Source organism: Convolutriloba macropyga, chromosome 1 (assembly GCF_964194025.1).
Source record: "Convolutriloba macropyga chromosome 1, txConMacr16.3, whole genome shotgun sequence".
Lineage (NCBI taxonomy): Eukaryota > Metazoa > Xenacoelomorpha > Acoela > Convolutidae > Convolutriloba > Convolutriloba macropyga.
In genome coordinates, this window is record NC_134468.1 from 53177424 (window position 1) to 53197593 (window position 20170).

At 36.0% G+C, this 20170-nt stretch overlaps 2 protein-coding genes across 4 annotated transcripts in view; one reads left to right on the top strand and one right to left on the bottom strand.

The window, feature by feature from the left end:
• The window catches only part of LOC142342938 (uncharacterized protein F54H12.2-like), a 1742-nt gene extending 487 nt beyond the window's left edge, over positions 1 to 1255 (top strand). The window contains exon 2 of the mRNA XM_075394645.1: positions 348 to 1255. Within this exon, the coding sequence (XP_075250760.1) occupies positions 348 to 1255 (908 nt within the window). The remainder of the gene's footprint in view (positions 1 to 347) is intronic.
• The window catches only part of LOC142340313 (tyrosine-protein kinase Src42A-like), a 98716-nt gene that overhangs the window by 7696 nt on the left and 70850 nt on the right, over positions 1 to 20170 (bottom strand). The window lies entirely within an intron of this gene.

Consider the following 20170-nt stretch of genomic DNA (forward strand, 5'->3'; position numbering starts at 1 on the left):
GTCGGATGAGGAGCCAAACAGTCGGATGAGGTGCGTCGTTAACTTCTGGGAGCAGGCCGAAAGATATAAGAAAAACTGCTGCTGCTGCAACTCCGGTTAATCTAAAACGGGAAAGTTCATCTACAACCATCAGTCGTCCGTCAAACCACACAAAACGCAGTCGCACTTTCTCACCATTGTCAACATCAACTTCAGACATTCTTGCAAATCTCAAATTCGCCCAATGAGGTGAAGTGGAAGCAACAACATTAACAGCAACAACAGTGTATTCAAAAGCAGTGCCGCCGACATAGCAAATCCGGTAACACACATTGCACTTGATTTCTTTGAAAAACCAATTGTTCTAGTCAATTACGAGAGCACTTTTGACCAGCAGGTGTTCCCTCAAGTGGGAGCCAGTGGACCCACTTTAGATTTCGTAGTGAGCGGTGACAACCGAAATTGTATAGACCTAAATTACATCCATTTGTCTCTAGTGGCTGATGTCTACGATGAAGAGGGTCGCACTAAAATCAAAGCAAGCGATGGAGTTGGAGTCATCTTTGTTAATAACGCAATGCACAGCCTCTTTTCACAAGTTGAACTTTACTTGAACGGCTCCCTGATATCTGACAGCAACAACACATATCATCATCGGGCCTTAATAGAAACGGAGCTCACAACAAACCAAGTCAGCAAATCAACGTGGGCTGCCTGCCAAGGTTACGCGTATAATCCGGATCCTGACGATAAGCGAAAAACAACTGAGTGGTACGCAAACAGACTTAAGCAAACTCTCGCAGCAGAATATCGGATGAATTTTTATGGCACTCTCTACGTTGATTTTTTCACTTGCGAAAGGCTCCTTCTGCCGGAAGTCAATAAGCGGATTAAGCTCTGTCGTTCCAGTAGCGAATTCAGTCTCATGGGCCTGAGAGATGACGCCAAAATAAAATTCACCGCAGTTGTCGGGAAGGCGTCAATATTTGTGCGCGAATCTGTTAAACTTTCGATAGAAAGAGCATTGTTGAAAGCACCGGCCCGGTATCCAAATATTGAGAGCCTTTGCAAGAGCTCTATTTTACAATCTGGACAGAACAGTTTTGTAAAGGAATCTATTTTTGGCACCGAACCTAATCCAAGGCTAACTGTTTGTATGATAGCCAACGCAAAATTCAGAGGTTCCTTGGCCACTGATCCTTTTCATTACATCAAATTTGGTTTAACACGCATAGAAATCGGGGTAACGGGCTACCGATTGCCGGCACACCTGTAGACACTCGAAACAATACACGACTATATCAGAACACACTAACAGCACTGGGCTTTAAAAACGGAGGGAACGGGATTGAACTTGATGATTTTGATTACCATTTTATGTTGACATTTGATTTGACATCCTTGCAAGAGGCATCGAAGAGCTTGACACTTTTCCCCGAATTTACAGGGGCACCAATAACTTTGAAACTTTCATTCAATCCAGCACTTCCTGAAGCAGTTGAACTTTACCTAATTGGAGAAAAATTTAGTCAAGTGTTTGTCAATAGTGCCCGCGACGTCTGCAAGAATCAATTAATTTTTAATGGATAATTACTCAATTACTAATGTTGTTAGCAAAATTAAAGAGCTAAAATTTTTTTTTCGAGGAGTTTGGTCGTCTGATAATTTTCCTATTGTGCCCCGAAACCGGCCCTCTTTTCAAGTAACAAACACATCTAGAGCTAATACACTTGGCACACATTGGATTTTACTTATTGCAATACCATCTAGTCTGGCATCTAACAAGTCTTACAGGGGCAGCCGAAAAACCAAAAAACACAGTCCAAGAGAAAGAAAATGCAGATGCTCAATATATTTTGGAACAGTTTGAATATACCTTTATGCTTCTTTGATTATCTACATTCTCGAATACAAAGCTTGTACAGTAATACTCATGTGTTCAATTTGCACGAAATGACATCAGAATCCTCAGTACGATCTCTATCTTCTAATTTATGTGGTCTTTACTGTATATATGTAGCAACGGTCTTTTTCGGAAAATTTGGTCAATGTTCAATGAAAAGAAGTGAAACGCCAAGTCAATGAGATTAGCTTAGTTCAATTTTTTAACTGGAGGTCTAATAGTAACTACAAATTGCGTGTCGAATGATTTGTATGATTCTTCATTTGTTGTAAAAAAATATACCATTAGCAATGTCTTCATTTTACATTGGTTACAGTGTATTAAAAGCTGTTTACTTATAGGTACAACTGAATTGTCCAAAGTCTGTTTTTTTCAAAAAATGAAGTGTCTGAGGAAAACTGAAGGTAAGTTAGAGTTTGATTAAACCCACGAGTAATTAGAAACAGGCGTACTCTTGGATAAACTGGCTACTCAAATTCGTTGTGAGTGATTCAGTAATTTTCTTCATGATAATCATCATCTTCTACATCATCCACTTCCATCGCCTCGTCATCAATGTAGGGATTCTTTTGCCTCAATTCTTTTCTCTCCTGATAGATTACACGGCTCCCCAATTCATTAAGATGAACGATATCACTACTTCTGCTTCTCTCCGGATCACTCCACTGCTGTTGATTGAAGCCGGGATCCGGTGATTCTAGAATAACAGAACAAAGATACCGGATTAACCTAGGGAATATGAACACCCTGTTGCAAAACTTGATGGCTTTTTTTTAAAACAAATTAGCACACTTACCGTAAACATGTTTCCCAAGGTCTTGCAGATGCGAAGAAGTCAATAAAGAGCGACCATTCAGGGAAATCTCTGATAGGCCGTCCGAAGAATCGTGGCTCTCCCCGCCAGCGCTTCCATTGTCTTCATCTGAACTTGATGACGATGATGACGTGTCGTCTCCATCGTTCACAAAGCTTTCCTTATCGTCATCGACTGCCCGGTTCTGCTCAAGCCAAAAATGTCCGTGAGGCAGGGTGGTGATTCCATCGCTCAGAATGAAACGCTTATCATCGAAGCTATTAAGGGCTACCTTGTTTGTCATAGAGATCTGGATCTGATGGTTCTCTGCGTGTATCCGCGTCATAGGTGCCCGTTGACTTGACTTCTCAAAAAGACAACTGGGGTATTTATCGTGGAGACTTTTTTTGACACTACGTTGAACGCCTTTGCACTCTGCTTCACTCCATCCACATATTTAATGCTGTACATCTTTGATCTCAGCAAAACGCATTCTTCTAAGACTTGCCCATTCAATTCGTCTGTAATAAAGTGGAAACTTTTTGTTCGATGGATCAAACAAAACGTGGTCTGATGGGTATTCCAAAAGATCAAGCAGGTGCTTAAATTGCACCATATCTTCGTAGAGATCATTCGTTTCTACCCGATAAAGTAGAGAGTCGGTGTCCTTGTAAACAACTAGTATTCGATTACCGTATCTCGGCCTCATTTGATCGTAGTGGAAACCATAGAGCGCCAATTTGGATAGATTTAAAATTGCTGCACAAACAGGAGTTGGTTTGTCCCACGTTATGACTGGTTGCGACATGAAAACCGAACATAAGTTCTCACTAATAATAGAACGACTTGAAATTTTTTAAGGTTTTGATGTCAGCTGTTCGGCTTTTCCTTCTGTTGCCACAAAATAAATTTGCCTACGATTGCGTTTATTCCCCATTGCCTTTCCCAAACAGGCGTTGGACATTAGCTTGTAGAAGTTTTTCCAAAATGTTGTCTTAGCTTGCTTCCTCATAACTGTGTTCTTTTCAATGTACGAACGTAGCCACTCAGATTGTTTGAAGCGAAGAGCTCGATGAATTTTCTTAATGATGAGGCCGTGGCGCACATAGAATTTCAAGTTGTTGATGTGACAAACAGTGATTCTTATCAAACAGAGTTTCAACCAACTTTGGAACCTGCACAGATCGATACCTATTCAGATTTAGTTGAGAGCTGTATGATGACAGCCAGTCGGTTTGAATACAATTTTTTTCAGGTGCTAGAGGGAGATCTTGATGCGGAATATGCATGGATGCTGGATATTCTAAATCCACCTCTACAAAGTAAGCGTAGTCGTCATCTTACCGGTATTTTAATAGATCACTCTCAGAAATAGATTCAACCCAAGTATATTCACATAGAGGCAGGGATTTCATCATTATTCCAGTATAGAGAGAAGTAACATCAAAGAAAGCTCCAAAAACGGATGTCTCATCTTCATTAAAAGTATTCAAGTAATTGCTGTTTGCTTTGAAAAACCGCAAAGAGCCAACACCGTTCAAACCCCCCTCTTATTGCTTTCTCACAAAACATGAGTTTCTCAATGTCATCAAGTAGCTCAGTTTTCACTTTTGTTGTGATGAGCATTGCGTCCCAGCTGAGATTAGGTGCACTGTAGAAATGAGCAGGATCTAGTTGGTACACTTTCATACAAACATCTCTGAACTTTTCAAAAACGTCAGCGAGAACAAAAACATCAATTTTAAGGTATGAATCGTGATAGTCTCCAAATTCATTCCAAGCTAATAACTCATAAATTCGCATCGCTTCGTTATATTGCTGCTCTGAAATATCAATTTTGCCGGTTAGGGTGTTTCTCCATTCCATGCCAAATACAGGAAATGGGGCGTTGCATTTTTCTTGGCTGTCGAGATAGCTATATGGGAAGTACGCTTTTTTCGCACTTTTTCTAAATTCATTGTCATTGAGATGTTGAAACCCGGAGCGTAGTACTCGAAAATCTTCCTGTTCAAGAGTTTTACTGAGCGCGTCAAGGCTGGAAGCCATAAAATTCATGCTGTCGAGAAAACGTGGTTCATGTTTAATTGTATTTCTTTACCACGTTTGTCAATATACGTGCGAATTGGAACCTTGATGGAAAAAGAAATAAACGTTTCTTCGGTGCGAGCTATCGCCGAAAGTTCTTCTTTCTCTTCAAGCGTCAAGTGTTTAATTATGTGATGCGAGTCGTAACGAGAACAGTGGTGGAAGAAAACAGGAAGAAAAGAACCCGCAGTAACCATTAAGTTACATTTCGAGTGCGCTACACCAATAATTTTTACCATTAAATAACAATGATGCACCACTTGGACCTCAACATCGTCGTCTGGAGAGAATTCTTAGTCATCTGTTTTAACATTGAACGCTTCGAGGTCGGCGAAAATTACAAATGGACATTTTGTTGTTTTGTGCCAGCTTTTAAACTCAGTGATAGCTCCTTTAGGTGGCATCTCAATCATTAGGGGTTGTTGGTTAATGCAAAGCTGTCGGTGATGTTGCATTTTTGTTCGCGCAACACTCTGAAGACATCGCTAACAAAGTTTTCTGAGACTGTTTTTAGAACTAGCTGTTCTCTCAGACCGCAGAATTGTCTTCAAAAGCCTGTCTAGATTTTTTAATAAACAAAAATGAGACTTTTTGTCGTCATTCAAAAGCAGAAGATTGATTGGTTTTCCTCCCCTTTTGATCTTTGTGCGATATGCTGGGTAAATTGTGCGAGGTTCTTCAAAAGCGTAAACGTTAATTTTCACTCTATTCTCTTTTTCAAAACGCGGTATTTGGCTGAGGGGCATTGGCATACGCTCTTTGTTGAACATCAATTTTTTCAAATGACGAGTGTATCTTTTCGACCGCTCTTGATTGTTACGCACTGGAAATAGGGCCACCAGTACGCAATCAATGAAACAGAGACCATCTGCAAAATTTTTGATATTAAGAACAGTCCTTCGGAGAGGCTGAAGCAGCCTTGATGTGGGAATAAGGCTACCAGGACGCAGTGGTCGATAATTGCATATCTTTATGTCAATCAGCTGCGGGTCTCCTAATAACCCATCCGCTCCCAGCAGTGCAAAAAACATTGATTTGCGTCAAAACTTGGTCAACATGCTGATAGTATTGATCAGAGTCCAAATGAGATGAGACATTTTCCATGTTACTATTAAAAAAAAAAGACGTTTTGTCACCTTTAAGCGGCTTTTCGAAATCAATTTGAAGACAGAGTGAGAATTTCATAGGGTCAGAGGTCACCTTTGACTTCACAAATTCGCAAGACGCACTTTCATTTGTCACCAAAAAATCGAATGGATCATAATTCTCCTCATCGTTGATAGCAAATCGAAACAAAAGAACCCGCAGTAACGATTAAGTTACATTTCGAGTGCGCTACACCAATAAGTTTTCCCGTTAAATGACAATGATGCACCACTTGGACCTCAACATCGTCGTCTGGAGAGAATTCACAGTCCTCTGTTTTAACATTGAACGCTTCGAGGGCGGCGTAAATTACAAATGGACATTTTGTTGTTTTGTGCCAGCTTGTAAACTCAGTGATGGCTCCTTTAGGTGGCATCTCAATCATTAGGGGTTGTTGGTTAATGCAAAGCTGTCGGTGCTGTTGCATTTTTGATCGATCAACACTCTGAAGACATCGCTCACAAAATTTTCTGAGACTGTTTTTAGAACTAACTGTTCTCTCAGACCGCAGAATTGTCTTAAAAAGCCTGTATAGATTTTTCATTAAACAAAAATGAGACTTTTCGTCGTCATTCAAAAGCAGAAGATTGATTGGTTTTCCTCCCCCTTTGATCTTTGTGAGATATGCTGGGTAAATTGTGCGAGGTTCTTCAAAAGCGTAAACAATAATTTTCACTTCTTTTTTTCAAAACGCGGTATTTGGCTGAGGAGCATTGGCATACGCTGCTTGTTGAACCTAATTTTTTTCAAATGACGAGTGTATCTTTTCGGCCGTTCTTGATTGTTACGCACTGGAAATAGGGCCACCAGTACGCAACAAATCAAACAGAACATCTGAAAAATTTTTGATATAAAGAACAGTTCTTCGGAGAGGCTGAAGCAGCCTTGATGTGGGAATAAAGCTACCAGGACGCAGTGGTCGACAATTGCATAGCTTTATGTCAATCAGCTGGAGTCTCCTAATAACCCATCTGCTCCCAGCAGTGCAAAAAACATTGATTTGCGTCAAAACTTGATCAACATGCTGATAGTTTGATCAGAGTCCAAATGAGATGAGACATTTTCCATGTTACTAAAAAAAAAGACGTTTTGTCACCTTTAAGCGGCTTTTCGAAATCAATTTGAAGACAGAGTGAGAATTTCATAGGGTCAGAGGTCACCTTTGACTTCACAAATTCGCAAGACGCTCTTTCATTTGTCACCAAAAAATCGAATGGATCATAATTCTCCTCATCGTTGATAGCAAATCGAAACAAAAGAACCCGCAGTAACGATTAAGTTACATTTCGAGTGCGCTACACCAATAATTTTTCCCGTTAGATGACAATGATGCACCACCTGGACCTCAACATCGTCGTCTGGAGAGATTTCACAGTCCTCTGTTTTAACATTGAACGCTTCGAGGTCGGCGTAAATTACAAATGGACATTTTGTTGTTTTGTGCCAGCTTGTAAACTCAGTGATGGCTCCTTTAGGTGGCATCTCAATCATTAGGGGTTGTTGGTTAATGCAAAGCTGTCGGTGCTGTTGCATTTTTGATCGCGCAACACTCTGAAGACATCGCTCACAAAATTTTCTGAGACTGTTTTTAGAACTAGCTGTTCTCTCAGACCGCAGAATTGTCTTAAAAAAAGCCTGTATAGATTTTTTATTAAACAAAAATGAGACTTTTCGTCGTCATTCAAAAGCAGATTGATTGGTTTTCCTCCCCCTTTGATCTTTGAGATATGCTGGGTAAATTGTGCGAGGTTCTTCAAAAGCGTAAACGTTAATTTTCACTATTCTTTTTTTCAAAACGCGGTATTTGGCTGAGGGGCATTGGCATACGCTCTTTGTTGAACCTAATTTTTTTCAAATGACGAGTGTATCTTTTGTATCTTTTCGGCTGTTCTTGATTGTTACGCACTGGAAATAGGGCCACCAGTACGCAACAAATGAAACAGAGACCATCTGAAAAATTTTTGATATAAAGAACAGTCCTTCGGAGAGGCTGAAGCAGCCTTGATGTGGGAATAAAGCTACCAGGACGCAGTGGTCGATAATTGCATAGCTTTATGTCAATCAGCTTGAGTCTCCTAATAACCCATCTGCTCCCAGCAGTGCAAAAAACATTGATTTGCGTCAAAACTTGGTCAACATGTTACTATTAAAAAAAGACGTTTTGTTACCTTTAAGCGGCTTTTCGAAATCAATTTAAAGACAGAGTGAGAATTTCATAGGGTCAGAGGTCATCTTTGACTTCACAAATTCGCAAGACGCACTTTCATTTGTCACCAAAAAATCGAATGGATCATAATTCTCCTCGTCGTTGATAGCAAATCGAAACGTGCGGAAAAACCTTTCACCGATCTCTTTTCATTGTGCAAATGACTTATTCCTAATGTCCTTGACTCGGTCACTGGTTGACTGACATTATGATTAACATGTAAATGTTCCCCCAACGCGTTTTGTGTGCCGAAAAAGGTCTGACAGATCGAGCATTTCAGGCATCGCGCAAAATTATGCTTTGTCTTTAGATGTCGCACTAAGTTACGAGCTAAGGAAAACACGCTTGTACAATGCCCGCAACAGAAATTTGTTGCTGGTTCGTTGGGATGCTGTTGACGTTTATGAATAGTGAGTTTAAAACAACTTGCAAAGGATTCATTACAACTTGTGCGTTTGTGCATCATATTGGAACAGTAGGTGGCCTGAAAAAACCAAATTTTAAAGTTGAAGATAAGCATTCGTAACTATACACGGATTTTTCTTTAAATTATAGAAAGAAGATGTAAAATACTGCCACCACTAGAATTTAGTCTGTCAAGGCTCAACGTCCGACGTGGACCTAATTTCTGAGCTAAGAGCAGTCACTGTCACTTCTCACAGGTAAATGACAACAGCCAGAGGACTTCTAAATTCATTGGATCGACTCGTGCCGAGACACTAGGAGACATTCATCTCAGAAAATCAAAACGGGTAAAAGAATACATCGCGCTTAGCCTGGCTGCTCCTTAAGCGAAATGGTTTCCAAACCTGATTAACGAAATGGATTTCTCCCTGCCACTACTCTTAAAGTTGACGCCCAAAATGCTTGTCACAGGGAATTTGGTCCTAACTGAAGTTGAACGTCAATCCTATCTGTAAGCGGCGGTCTTTAGAACTTTCTCTTTTTCACATTTTACCTCATTCTTCTCTTCCTTATTCAACTTTGTTTACATCAAACGTACCGTCTCAAGTTATTTCAAGGGAGAAATTGTATCACTTTAAAGTCTAGTTCGAAAGTCTTTCTTTGATAGATATCACTCCAAAATGGCTACGCTTGGGCTTTGTTGCTTCAATCTGTTATTTCAGATAAAATTACTGCGCTTTCCGAGCATGAGCAAAACCCTATTTTGTTAGATAACGCCTTTAGTTCAAACAGATGTGAAGAAATTTAATCATTTTAGTAATTTTCCCTGTGTAATAATATCGTTTTCCCCAAGTTTCTAGCGTTTATTAATTGAAAATCAAAGTTTTCCAGGCGTGAACGGCATTATAAATTAGTAGATCTTGTCACCTGCGGTTTACACAACGAATAGATAAGCATTATAAATTGCGCTTTAACCAGCCACACCAAAATCTGCTTCAAAACTAAATTAACTTAGCCTTCAGTTTGACTCCGCTAATCAATCAGTAAATTGTAACAATGAGCGAGAACAGTGAAAATCCTGGGGACCGACTACTGTACTCTTTCGAGAGTATATTTCTGTCGCGAGCCGTCTTTGTCAAACGAGAGTCAGTCGATGGCTCTTACTTGGTAGAAGTTTACAAGGGATCAGGGAAGGACAAGAAACTTCATCAAGGCCTGGTGTTGCAAAGCCAAACATACGAGAGGCTGATGGATACTTTCTCTCTATACCGGCAACTCATTCATGTAATTGCTCACGGAGAGCTGGACTATTCATCTCTGCAAGTGGAAGTTTGCGGCCTGTGCACGGATGAATGAAGATGCCAACGAATGTACAATCATTCAGGACGTACAAGGTGAGATTAAAGCTTATTTCATAGAAACTTCTGCACAACATTCTCCATCTCGGACTTTCACTTTGTTTGTCCCAGATCATTGCATAGCTGCTGTCCACAGCGCGCACTGTTTACGCGCTATGCGAATAAATGAATCAAGTTCTGATTTGTTTGTTTCAGTGAACTCAAAGGAATATGCTCGTTTAAACTTTGTGGTCTTCAACCCCGAAGAGAACAGGCGGAGCACATACTTTCAATTCAAGGTCTTCACCGAAGTCAATGGGAGATCCTGGGATATGAGGCAGGCGACACTGACCACTAGGGAGTTCTTCGGCCTTATTCTCTATCACTGGTATCAAAAGAGGTCAAAATTCTACAGAAGAGAAGAAGTTTGCTTGAGACAAGCTCAAGTGGAAATGGTGAACGGGAATACAAGATTCCCAAAAAGAGGCGCATAACTGAGCGCGAAGAAAGCCCGGAAAACTAAATTCTCCTAGACAAAATACCACAAAGACAATTGACAAAACATATTTGTTAAACTGGTGATTGAATAAATTAGCTTCATTTTATTTGAATATTACTTTGCAGTTCAATACTTCAATCGGCCAATACAGTCTTTAAATGGTTTATTCATAGCTCTTTGTTTTAAGTTATAATAAAGCAAAAGATTATTCATATTAGAGAAATAGCAAAATTGCGCTCATATTGAAAGAAACAGCGGTTAAAACACATTTTTCTTTGTTGCGTCTACTCTATATATTGAAGTACAGTTTAAAACGAAGAAAAAAGAGCGTGGTCATCTGCCTACTTTCAGGGGACGTTCTAGAAACTCCCGAGACTGTTCCTGTTTCCAGGCGGGCAACCCTATCAGCCCACTTACTCTAACCCGAGTCGGAACGTTTGAGCTTAACTTTGATCGTAAGAAGCCAGGGAAACTCACCCCAAACCGGTTAATCGGGCCGGCGGAACCCTGGCACCGCCGTGACTTAGCATGCTAAGTCCTACTTGCCACTTTAAACACGTATAAAGCGAGAAAAGGAGTTAAAGTTGAGCAGAAAATTGTTTTGTATCGGGTATCAGAAAGGCTTCCCGCAATCTTAGTTTTTATGCTATCTTGATGAAAGTTTAACATTTTTTGTGATCTTCCGCTAACGATTAGGTTGTCTTGATAACACCGGACCTGAATCCTAAAGCCGGCAAAGAAAAGAATAAATTATTGAGCGGGTGTATATTAAACTGAAATGAGTTCATCGCAGTAACGATTTAAACCCGTTTTGTTACGCTGTGTACTTAAAACAAGCAAAGAATATTGCGTACAGCGTAATTGTGAATACGCTGAAGAACGCATATTTGTAGTTACGTAACATCAATCCGTGAAAGTGAAAGTTCATAAAAGTATTTCTAACAAAATTTGTTCAGTTTTGACGCAAAAAGCCGCTTTGGCAGCCTTCTGGATAGGTAAAAACTTCGAAGTCGTAGTCACCAGGCATCGCCCAATAAGTCTACAGGACCTCAAAGTGGTAAAGGAAAAGGACGTATGTCACCAAGTAAAAGAACCTGAAGTGACAACAATGAAAAAATTATATTTGAAGCTGAAATTTATCAAAAATTCAACGAATTTTGGAAACTCCGCGATTCTCGATTTTTCCTGAAAAACTTGCCCTAGAAACTGTTTTAGACGTTTTTATGTGCTATTAGGTGATAGCAGTTGTAGGGGGATGCCTCTGGTTCGATTTGAAACAATTTAAGCTTTTGGTCGAATTGCATTAATTAGTCATAATATACGCGTACCGTACATGTATTATCATGTATTATACGTATATAAACGTATACATATGAAATGAGTCTAAAAGTGGGCAAAAGACCCCTCATTTCTTACTACTGTGTTTTGCTGATGTAAACGGAGCATAAATGAGCCTCAGAAAATGTTGATTCCGTTCAAAACCGACAATGGCAACTATTAACAATATCATAACCACTGATGGGATCGAACTATGGAAAATAACACACACAGTGCTACAAAGGAGAACAATAAAACATACCCGGCAGGTTTCCAGAAAATAGCCGCCGTTGATTCCCATAACTCTATTGGGATTGAAGGAATAGAAAATATCAACAGAAATTGATTTTTGTACAAAAACATTTTTAAGTGCGATTTATTTTGATGTCATTTTGTAGTTGAACGTACTCCTGTCTCTCAGTGAGAGGCTACAGGAGGGTCTAGTATCAATACCAATAAGCATTAGAGATAGTAACTAAAACTTATGAACAAAGTTCAAGTACCTGGCTTCTAAAAATGGGCTTTATGGGTTTATCCCGTTTCTATTTCTGATTTTGATTTGTTTATACTGACTCTCTTCATTTTGAATTGTTTTGCTGAGCAGCTGCTGTGTAAAAAGACTCTGAGCAGAATGATAGAGAGTGAAACTAGCATAGAGAAGTCAAAAAAATTTCTAGCAAAATGACGAAAAAGCGGCAAAATGAGGTAAAGCGAAAAAAAAGTTTGGCAAAAAAAATAGCAGGACAAGTCCTGACGTACAATTCAAAGAATTTTCATTGACTAAACAGAAAAACTAGACATAGAACGGACTATGAGTGAATGTTGAAAAAATCAGATCAAAAAACAAGAAAACAAAATCAATGTCAAAATGCCGCATGTGAACAAAAAAAAACAATAGCGAGAAAAGAAAATTTAATTCAAATTATCAAAATGTCAAAATGCAGCATTTGAACAAAAAATCACTACCGAGGAACCGAATTTTTGTCCAAACACCGTTTTCTCACTACGTTAAAATAAGAGCGAAAAAAATCCACTCGATTGTTCGCTCCATTTCCTTTTTCGGCGTGAACAAAATTACTACTCCAATTTGACTTCAAAAATCATGAAAATGTGTGAACAGTTCTTAAAAAATAGCCGGCAGATTGCCGGAAAACAGCCGCGATAGAAATTCCATGAATTGAAACAACTAAAGAAATAAGATAGACAGATCGACCAGGAGTCCTTTAATAGACCACTAGACTTTTTAGGTTAGATTCGGACTGTCAATTTTATGACACATACGGTCTATAAGGAGAGCTTTTTCAAAATTGATATTCGAAATCAAAAACTCAAGACTAATATTCAAGAATTAGGGCATATAAGTTTGCAACTACTTAGATGCACACTATTGATTTTTAATTAAAATGTTCAGAAAATTTAAAGTTTTATAAGAGAGGTCAGAAGTCATTTTTTTTCTAGTAAGGTAAGTCACGCAATTGACCTAAAAGCAGAAATGACGTCACGCACACAAATTTTAATTGCAAAGGAATAGAAGTCACTGAAGTCAATTCCAATAAGTCAATTCCAAAAAGTCAGGTCGTAGGAATCATCGATGGAGACGACGAATTAAAAAACATAGCAGGACAAGTCCTGACGTACAATTCAAAGAATTCTCATTGACTAAACATAAAACTAGAAATAGAACGGACTATGAGTGAATTGGGAAAACAGAAAAAAAACCAAAAAAAAAACAAAATCAATGTCAAAATGCCGATAGCGAGAACAAAAAACCATTAGCGAGAAATGTGAATCTGATTCTAACAAAAAACTAGGCCTAGAATGAACTATGAATGGCTTGGGAAAAACCACTTAAGAAAAAAATTCGATCAAAAAAATCTAAAAAACAGTAAAAATCAAAGTGAAATTGCCGCATGTGAACAAAAAACCACTAGCGGGAAAGCGAATTTTTGTTCAAACACCTTTTTCTCACTCTACTTTAAAATTGGAGCGAAAGCATATCACGCCGCAAAACCACTCGCTTTTTCGCTCCATTTCCTGTTTCGGCGTGACCAAAATCACTACTCCAATTTGACTTCAAAAATCATGAAAATGTGTGAACAGATCTTAAAAAAAAGACAGCGCCCCAATACTATTCAAATTCTTTGAATTGTAAAAAAGAGCGCTATAATAGCCGGCTGAGAAGATGAGGGCGGCTATTAATTATTACCATTCTACCAACACAATTCTCAAAATACCCAAATTTTGATTCAGTCGAATAAATTTTACAAAGAGACAGCATGGCGTTTCTTATAGGAGAGCACCCTTTGAAACAATCTACACTTACAGTCAAACTGAGTGGACTCGTCATGGGGAGCTCTAACAATCCATATCTACTTGCCTAATTCAGCTTCGTTTTTATCTCACTCAATACCAAGACTATCAACGAAGACCCCTCTGTATCGGGGTCTCTTTTGAAACAGCTCAAAGCTAAGCGCAATTTAAAAGCACCAACTAACTTTCTAATTATTGGACCTTTGATGCACAACGACACCATACACTATTGAAGGAGAATTCCTATGAATGGGAAATAGCGCTATTCAGGTTACTAATATCACCGCTTGTCCGTACATGGTTCAAGGCATGGTCCTTCTCTGTCACCCTGCATGTGTTCATAATTCCGATAAACTTGAAGTCTGAATTCAAATCCTTTTTGCCTAATTTTAAAATTGATTGTATTTTTATAATATAATCCAAATTTAATCCAGCTTTTTTTCACCCACTTTTTCTGGTTTTCTTTTCTACTTTTCAAAAGCATTTGTTCAGCCTTGTTTTCTGGGACACCTTTAAGTTGAAATAAGTAGTGGATAAAACAGGGCTTCCAGCCACCAGCCAACTTGATCCATTTCCCCTCGTAAAAACTCGGGGAAATGCACCAAGCCTTCTGCTTCCTGGAAGCCCTGTCTTATCCACTATTATAAGCATAATTAAAAATTAAAATTAGCCAAAAATAAGCCAAAAACCGCATGCATGCGCACACCATGCGCACCTGCTAACTTTCCGCATGTTCCCGCATACACTTCTACTAAAATTATGCGCCCCATTATGCGCATTGTGTGATCTATGCGCTTTATTTTAATTTTTGATTAAAATTTTATTATATTATACTACTTGCTAATGAAAATGATAATGAGAAGGTTAAATGATAAAAATATGGTAATCTATTCTTCTAATAATTTATCTATATCTATACCCTTAGCTATTAATTTAGACAGTATAAGATGAGATTTATAATATCCGGATTCATTAGACTTATGGGTCTCCGACCATGCCTCACCATCTATTGAATCAGATCTATGGGTCTTCGACCATGCTTCTCCATCTAATGGATTAGATTTAATAAATTCATTAATTAAATTTTATTAATAGACTAATACATTAACTGAATAAACACCTCTGTGTAAATTTATTTCTTTATGAGAGTTTTTTATATGGCCCTTTAACCCGCTAAAGCTTAACATAGAAGTACAATATTCACACTTAACCTTAGTTGAATTACATTCTTTACATATAGATTTCTTTTTATCAAAAGATGTTATTTGTTTTATAACTCTACATCTATTACATATTTTATTTGTTATATCAAATTTTTCTATATGACTATTATGACTATTCTTTGGGTTAGAGTTGGGGATAGTACTAGGGATAGAAATAGGGATAGAATTAGATTTAGAGCTAGAATTAGAATCAGAATTAGGATTAGAGCTAGAGCTAAAGATAGAGATAGAGCTAAGGCTAAAGTCAGAGTTAGAACATTTTGAAGCAGTACCTCTTAACTTAGAAGAAATTTCTTCCACACAATTACCACTTATTGTTTGATTTCCATATGCACACTTACTAACTTTATCTTTATGTTCTATTTTATAATGAAAAAGCAAAGTGTGTGGGGTTTACAGCAAATTGTAAATAATTACAATTTAAACATTTCATATGCATTATTTATAAGGAATCCAAATTTTTTATATATTTAACTAATCAAACTTCTAGTATAACCTATTATAACTAATCAAACTTTAAATTATAATATATTTATAGTTTCAATTATAAACTCTTATAACTAATCAAACTTTAAATTATAATATATTAATGATTACTCTATATCTAGTCAGAATTTCAATTATATTATCCTTACAGTTTTATATTTATATTTATAATTATTTATATTTATAATTATTTATAACTAGCTATAATTCCAATTAAACTTCTAGCATGATCTTTAGAGAAGGCAAACTTAGCTAGAGTTTCCATACCTAACTTATTAAGAGTATTATGTTTAAATCTTTTATCTAAAACGTTTTTAGTACTTAATTCAGTTTCATCTCTAACAAAATCTATAATTTCATCTTTAAATTTTTGATTTTTTTTTACAAATCAATTAAATCATCTCTACCCTTTTTGTTTAGAGATTCAGTCTCTTCATCAAAATACTCTTCTTGTATAAGTAGTTGACGGGTCTCCTACCGTGTATTACTATACAGTGAAGAAGCTCTATCTTGTTCATACTCGTGATATGAAGGTGGTGAAGCCTCAAGGATATACACGGGTGAAGTCCCATCCTCGCCAAAAGCAAAGTTCAATAATGTAACCGTTCTATTTATCATATGACTTGCATGTGCTGCCACTTGTGCTGCAGTTCTTACTGTTGTATCGGGTTTAATACAATTATATATCATAAATAGTACACTCAAACCCCCTGATATACATCCTGCATACTTTGTCCAATTAGAAACAATCTTTCCTTTTGCTAGGGATAGAAATAGGGATAGAATTAGATTTAGAGCTAGAACTAGAATCAGAATTATGATTAGAGCTAGAGCTAAAGATAGAGCTAGAGCTAAGGCTAAAGCTAGAGTTAGAACATTTTGAAGCAGTACCTCTTAACTTAGAAGAAATTTCTTCCACACAATTAACACTTATTGTTTGATTTCCATATGCACAAAAAGCAAAGTGTCCAGTGTTCCACATCCATAATTACAATCTAAACATTTCATATGCATTATTTATAAGGAATCCAAATTTTTTTTATATTTAACTAATCAAACTTCTAGTATAACCTATTATAACTAATCAATCTTTAAATTATAACATATTTATAGTTTCAATTATAAACTCTTATAACTAATCAAACTTTAATTTACAATATATTAATAATTACTCTATATCTAGTCAGAATTTCAAATATATTATCCTTACAGTTTTATAATTATTTTCATAATTATTTATAACTAGCTATAATTTCAATTATTTATATTTATAATTATTTATGTTCATAATTATTTATAACTAGCTATGATTCCAATTAAATTCTAGCATGATCTTTAGAGAAGGCAAACTTAGCTACAGTTTCCATACCTAACTTAATAAGAGTATTATGTTTAAATCGTATAAAATGTTTTTTGTATAAAATGTATAAAACGTTTTTATTACTTAATTCAGTTTCATCTCTAACAACATTTATAATTTCATCTGTAAATTTATGATTATTTTTATACAAATCATTTAAATCATCTCTACCCTTTTTGTTTGGAGCTTCAGTCTCTTCATCAAAATACTCTTCTTGTATGAGTAGTTGACGGGTCTCCGACCGTGTATTACTATACAGTGAAGAAGCTCTATCTTGTTCATACTCGTGATATGAGGGTGAAGCCTCATGGTTAAACACGGGTGAAATCCCATCCTCGCCATAAGCATAGTTCCATAATGTACTGTTCTATTTATCATATGACTTGCATGTGCTGCCACGTGTGCTGCAGTTCTTACTGTTGTATCGGGTTTAATACAATTATATATCATTAATAGTGCAATCAAACCCTCTGATATACATCCTCCATACTTTGTCCAATTAGCAATAATCTTTTCTTTTGTTAGGGATAGAAATAGGGATAGAATTAGATTTAGAGCTAGAATTAGAATCAGAATTAGAGTTAGAGCTAAAGATAGAGCTAGAGCTAAGGCTAAAGCTAGAGTTAGAACATTTTGAAGCAGTACCTCTCAACTTAGAAGAAATTTCTTCCACACAATTACCACTTATTGTTTGATTTCCATATGCACACTTACTAACTTTATCTTTATGTTCTATTTTATAATGAAAAAGCAAAGTGTCCAGTGTTCCACATCCATAATTACAATCTAAACATTTCATATGCATTATTTATAAGGAATCCAAATTTTTTATCTATTTAACTAATCACATTTCTAGTGTAACCTATTATAACTAATCAATCTTTAAATTATAATATATTTATAGTTTCAATTATAAACTCTTATAACTAATCAAACTTTAAATTACAATATATTAATAATTACTCTATATCTAGTCAGAATTTCAAATATATTATCCTTACAGTTTTATAATTATTTTCATAATTATTTATAACTAGCTATAATTTCAATTATTTATATTTATAATTATTTATGTTCATAATTATTTATAACTAGCTATGATTCCAATTAAATTCTAGCATGATCTTTAGAGAAGGCAAACTTAGCTACAGTTTCCATACCTAACTTAATAAGAGTATTATGTTTAAATCGTATAAAATGTTTTTTGTATAAAATGTATAAAACGTTTTTATTACTTAATTCAGTTTCATCTCTAACAACATTTATAATTTCATCTGTAAATTTATGATTATTTTTATACAAATCATTTAAATCATCTCTACCCTTTTTGTTTGGAGCTTCGGTCTCTTCATCAAAATACTCTTCTTGTATGAGTAGTTGACGGGTCTCCGACCGTGTATTACTATACAGTGAAGAAGCTCTATCTTGTTCATACTCGTGATATGAGGGTGAAGCCTCATGGTTATACACGGGTGAAATCCCATCCTCGCCATAGGCATAGTTCCATAATGAACTGTTCTATTTATCATATGACTTGCATGTGCTGCCACGTGTGCTGCAGTTCTTACTGTTGTATCGGGTTTAATACAATTATATATCATTAATAGTGCAATCAAACCCTCTGATATACATCCTCCATACTTTGTCCAATTAGCAATAATCTTTTCTTTTGTTAGGGATAGAAATAGGGATAGAATTAGATTTAGAGCTAGAATTAGAATCAGAATTAGGATTAGAGCTAGAGCTAAAGATAGAGATAGAGCTAAGGCTAAAGTTAGAGTTAGAACATTTTGAAGCAGTACCTCTTAACTTAGAAGAAATTTCTTCCACACAATTACCACTTATTGTTTGATTTCCATATGCACACTTACTAACTTTATCTTTATGTTCTATTTTATAATGAAAAAGCAAAGTGTGTGGGGTTTACAGCAAATTGTAAATAATTACAATTTAAACATTTCATATGCATTATTTATAAGGAATCCAAATTTTTTATATATTTAACTAATCAAACTTCTAGTATAACCTATTATAACTAATCAAACTTTAAATTATAATATATTTATAGTTTCAATTATAAACTCTTATAACTAATCAAACTTTAAATTATAATATATTAATGATTACTCTATATCTAGTCAGAATTTCAATTATATTATCCTTACAGTTTTATATTTATATTTATAATTATTTATATTTATAATTATTTATATTTATAATTATTTATAACTAGCTATAATTCCAATTAAATTCTAGCATGATCTTTAGAGAAGGCAAACTTAGCTACAGTTTCCATACCTAACTTAATAAGAGTATTATGTTTAAATCGTATAAAATGTTTTTTGTATAAAATGTATAAAACGTTTTTATTACTTAATTCAGTTTCATCTCTAACAACATTTATAATTTCATCTGTGAATTTTTGATTATTTTTATACAAATCATTTAAATCATCTCTACCCTTTTTGTTTGGAGCTTCAGTCTCTTCATCAAAATATTCTTCTTGTATGAGTAGTTGACGGGTCTCCGACCGTGTATTACTAAACAGTGAAGAAGCTCTATCTTGTTCATACTCGTGATATGAGGGTGAAGCCTCAGGGTTATACACGGGTGAAGTCCCATCCTCGCCATAAGCATAGTTCCATAATGTACCGTTCTATTTATCATATCACTTGCATGTGCTGCAGTTCTTACTGTTGTATCGGGTTTAATACAATTATATATAGTAAATAGTGCAATCAAACCCTCTGATATATATCCTCCATACTTTGTCCAATTAGCAATAATCTTTTCTCTTGTTAGAACATCATTTTGAATTTTAACATTTTTCAAAGTAAGATGTTTATTCAAATAGAACTGATAGTATCTGTATTAACAACAGCTCTATCTGTAGCATTAATCAATAGTGGTTTCATATAAGCTATAAATTGATGTATCTCATCACTTTCTAATTTATCTTTTAAACTAAGAGCTTTCAAGTCTAGGAAACCAACTCTTGAGTCATATATCATAGTTCTATTTCTATCAAAAAAAAGTTTCCTCTTTCTTATTATACTTAATCATACCATAACGAAGTGCATCATCTGTCCCATCTGTACAATTATAATAACTATTATTTAAC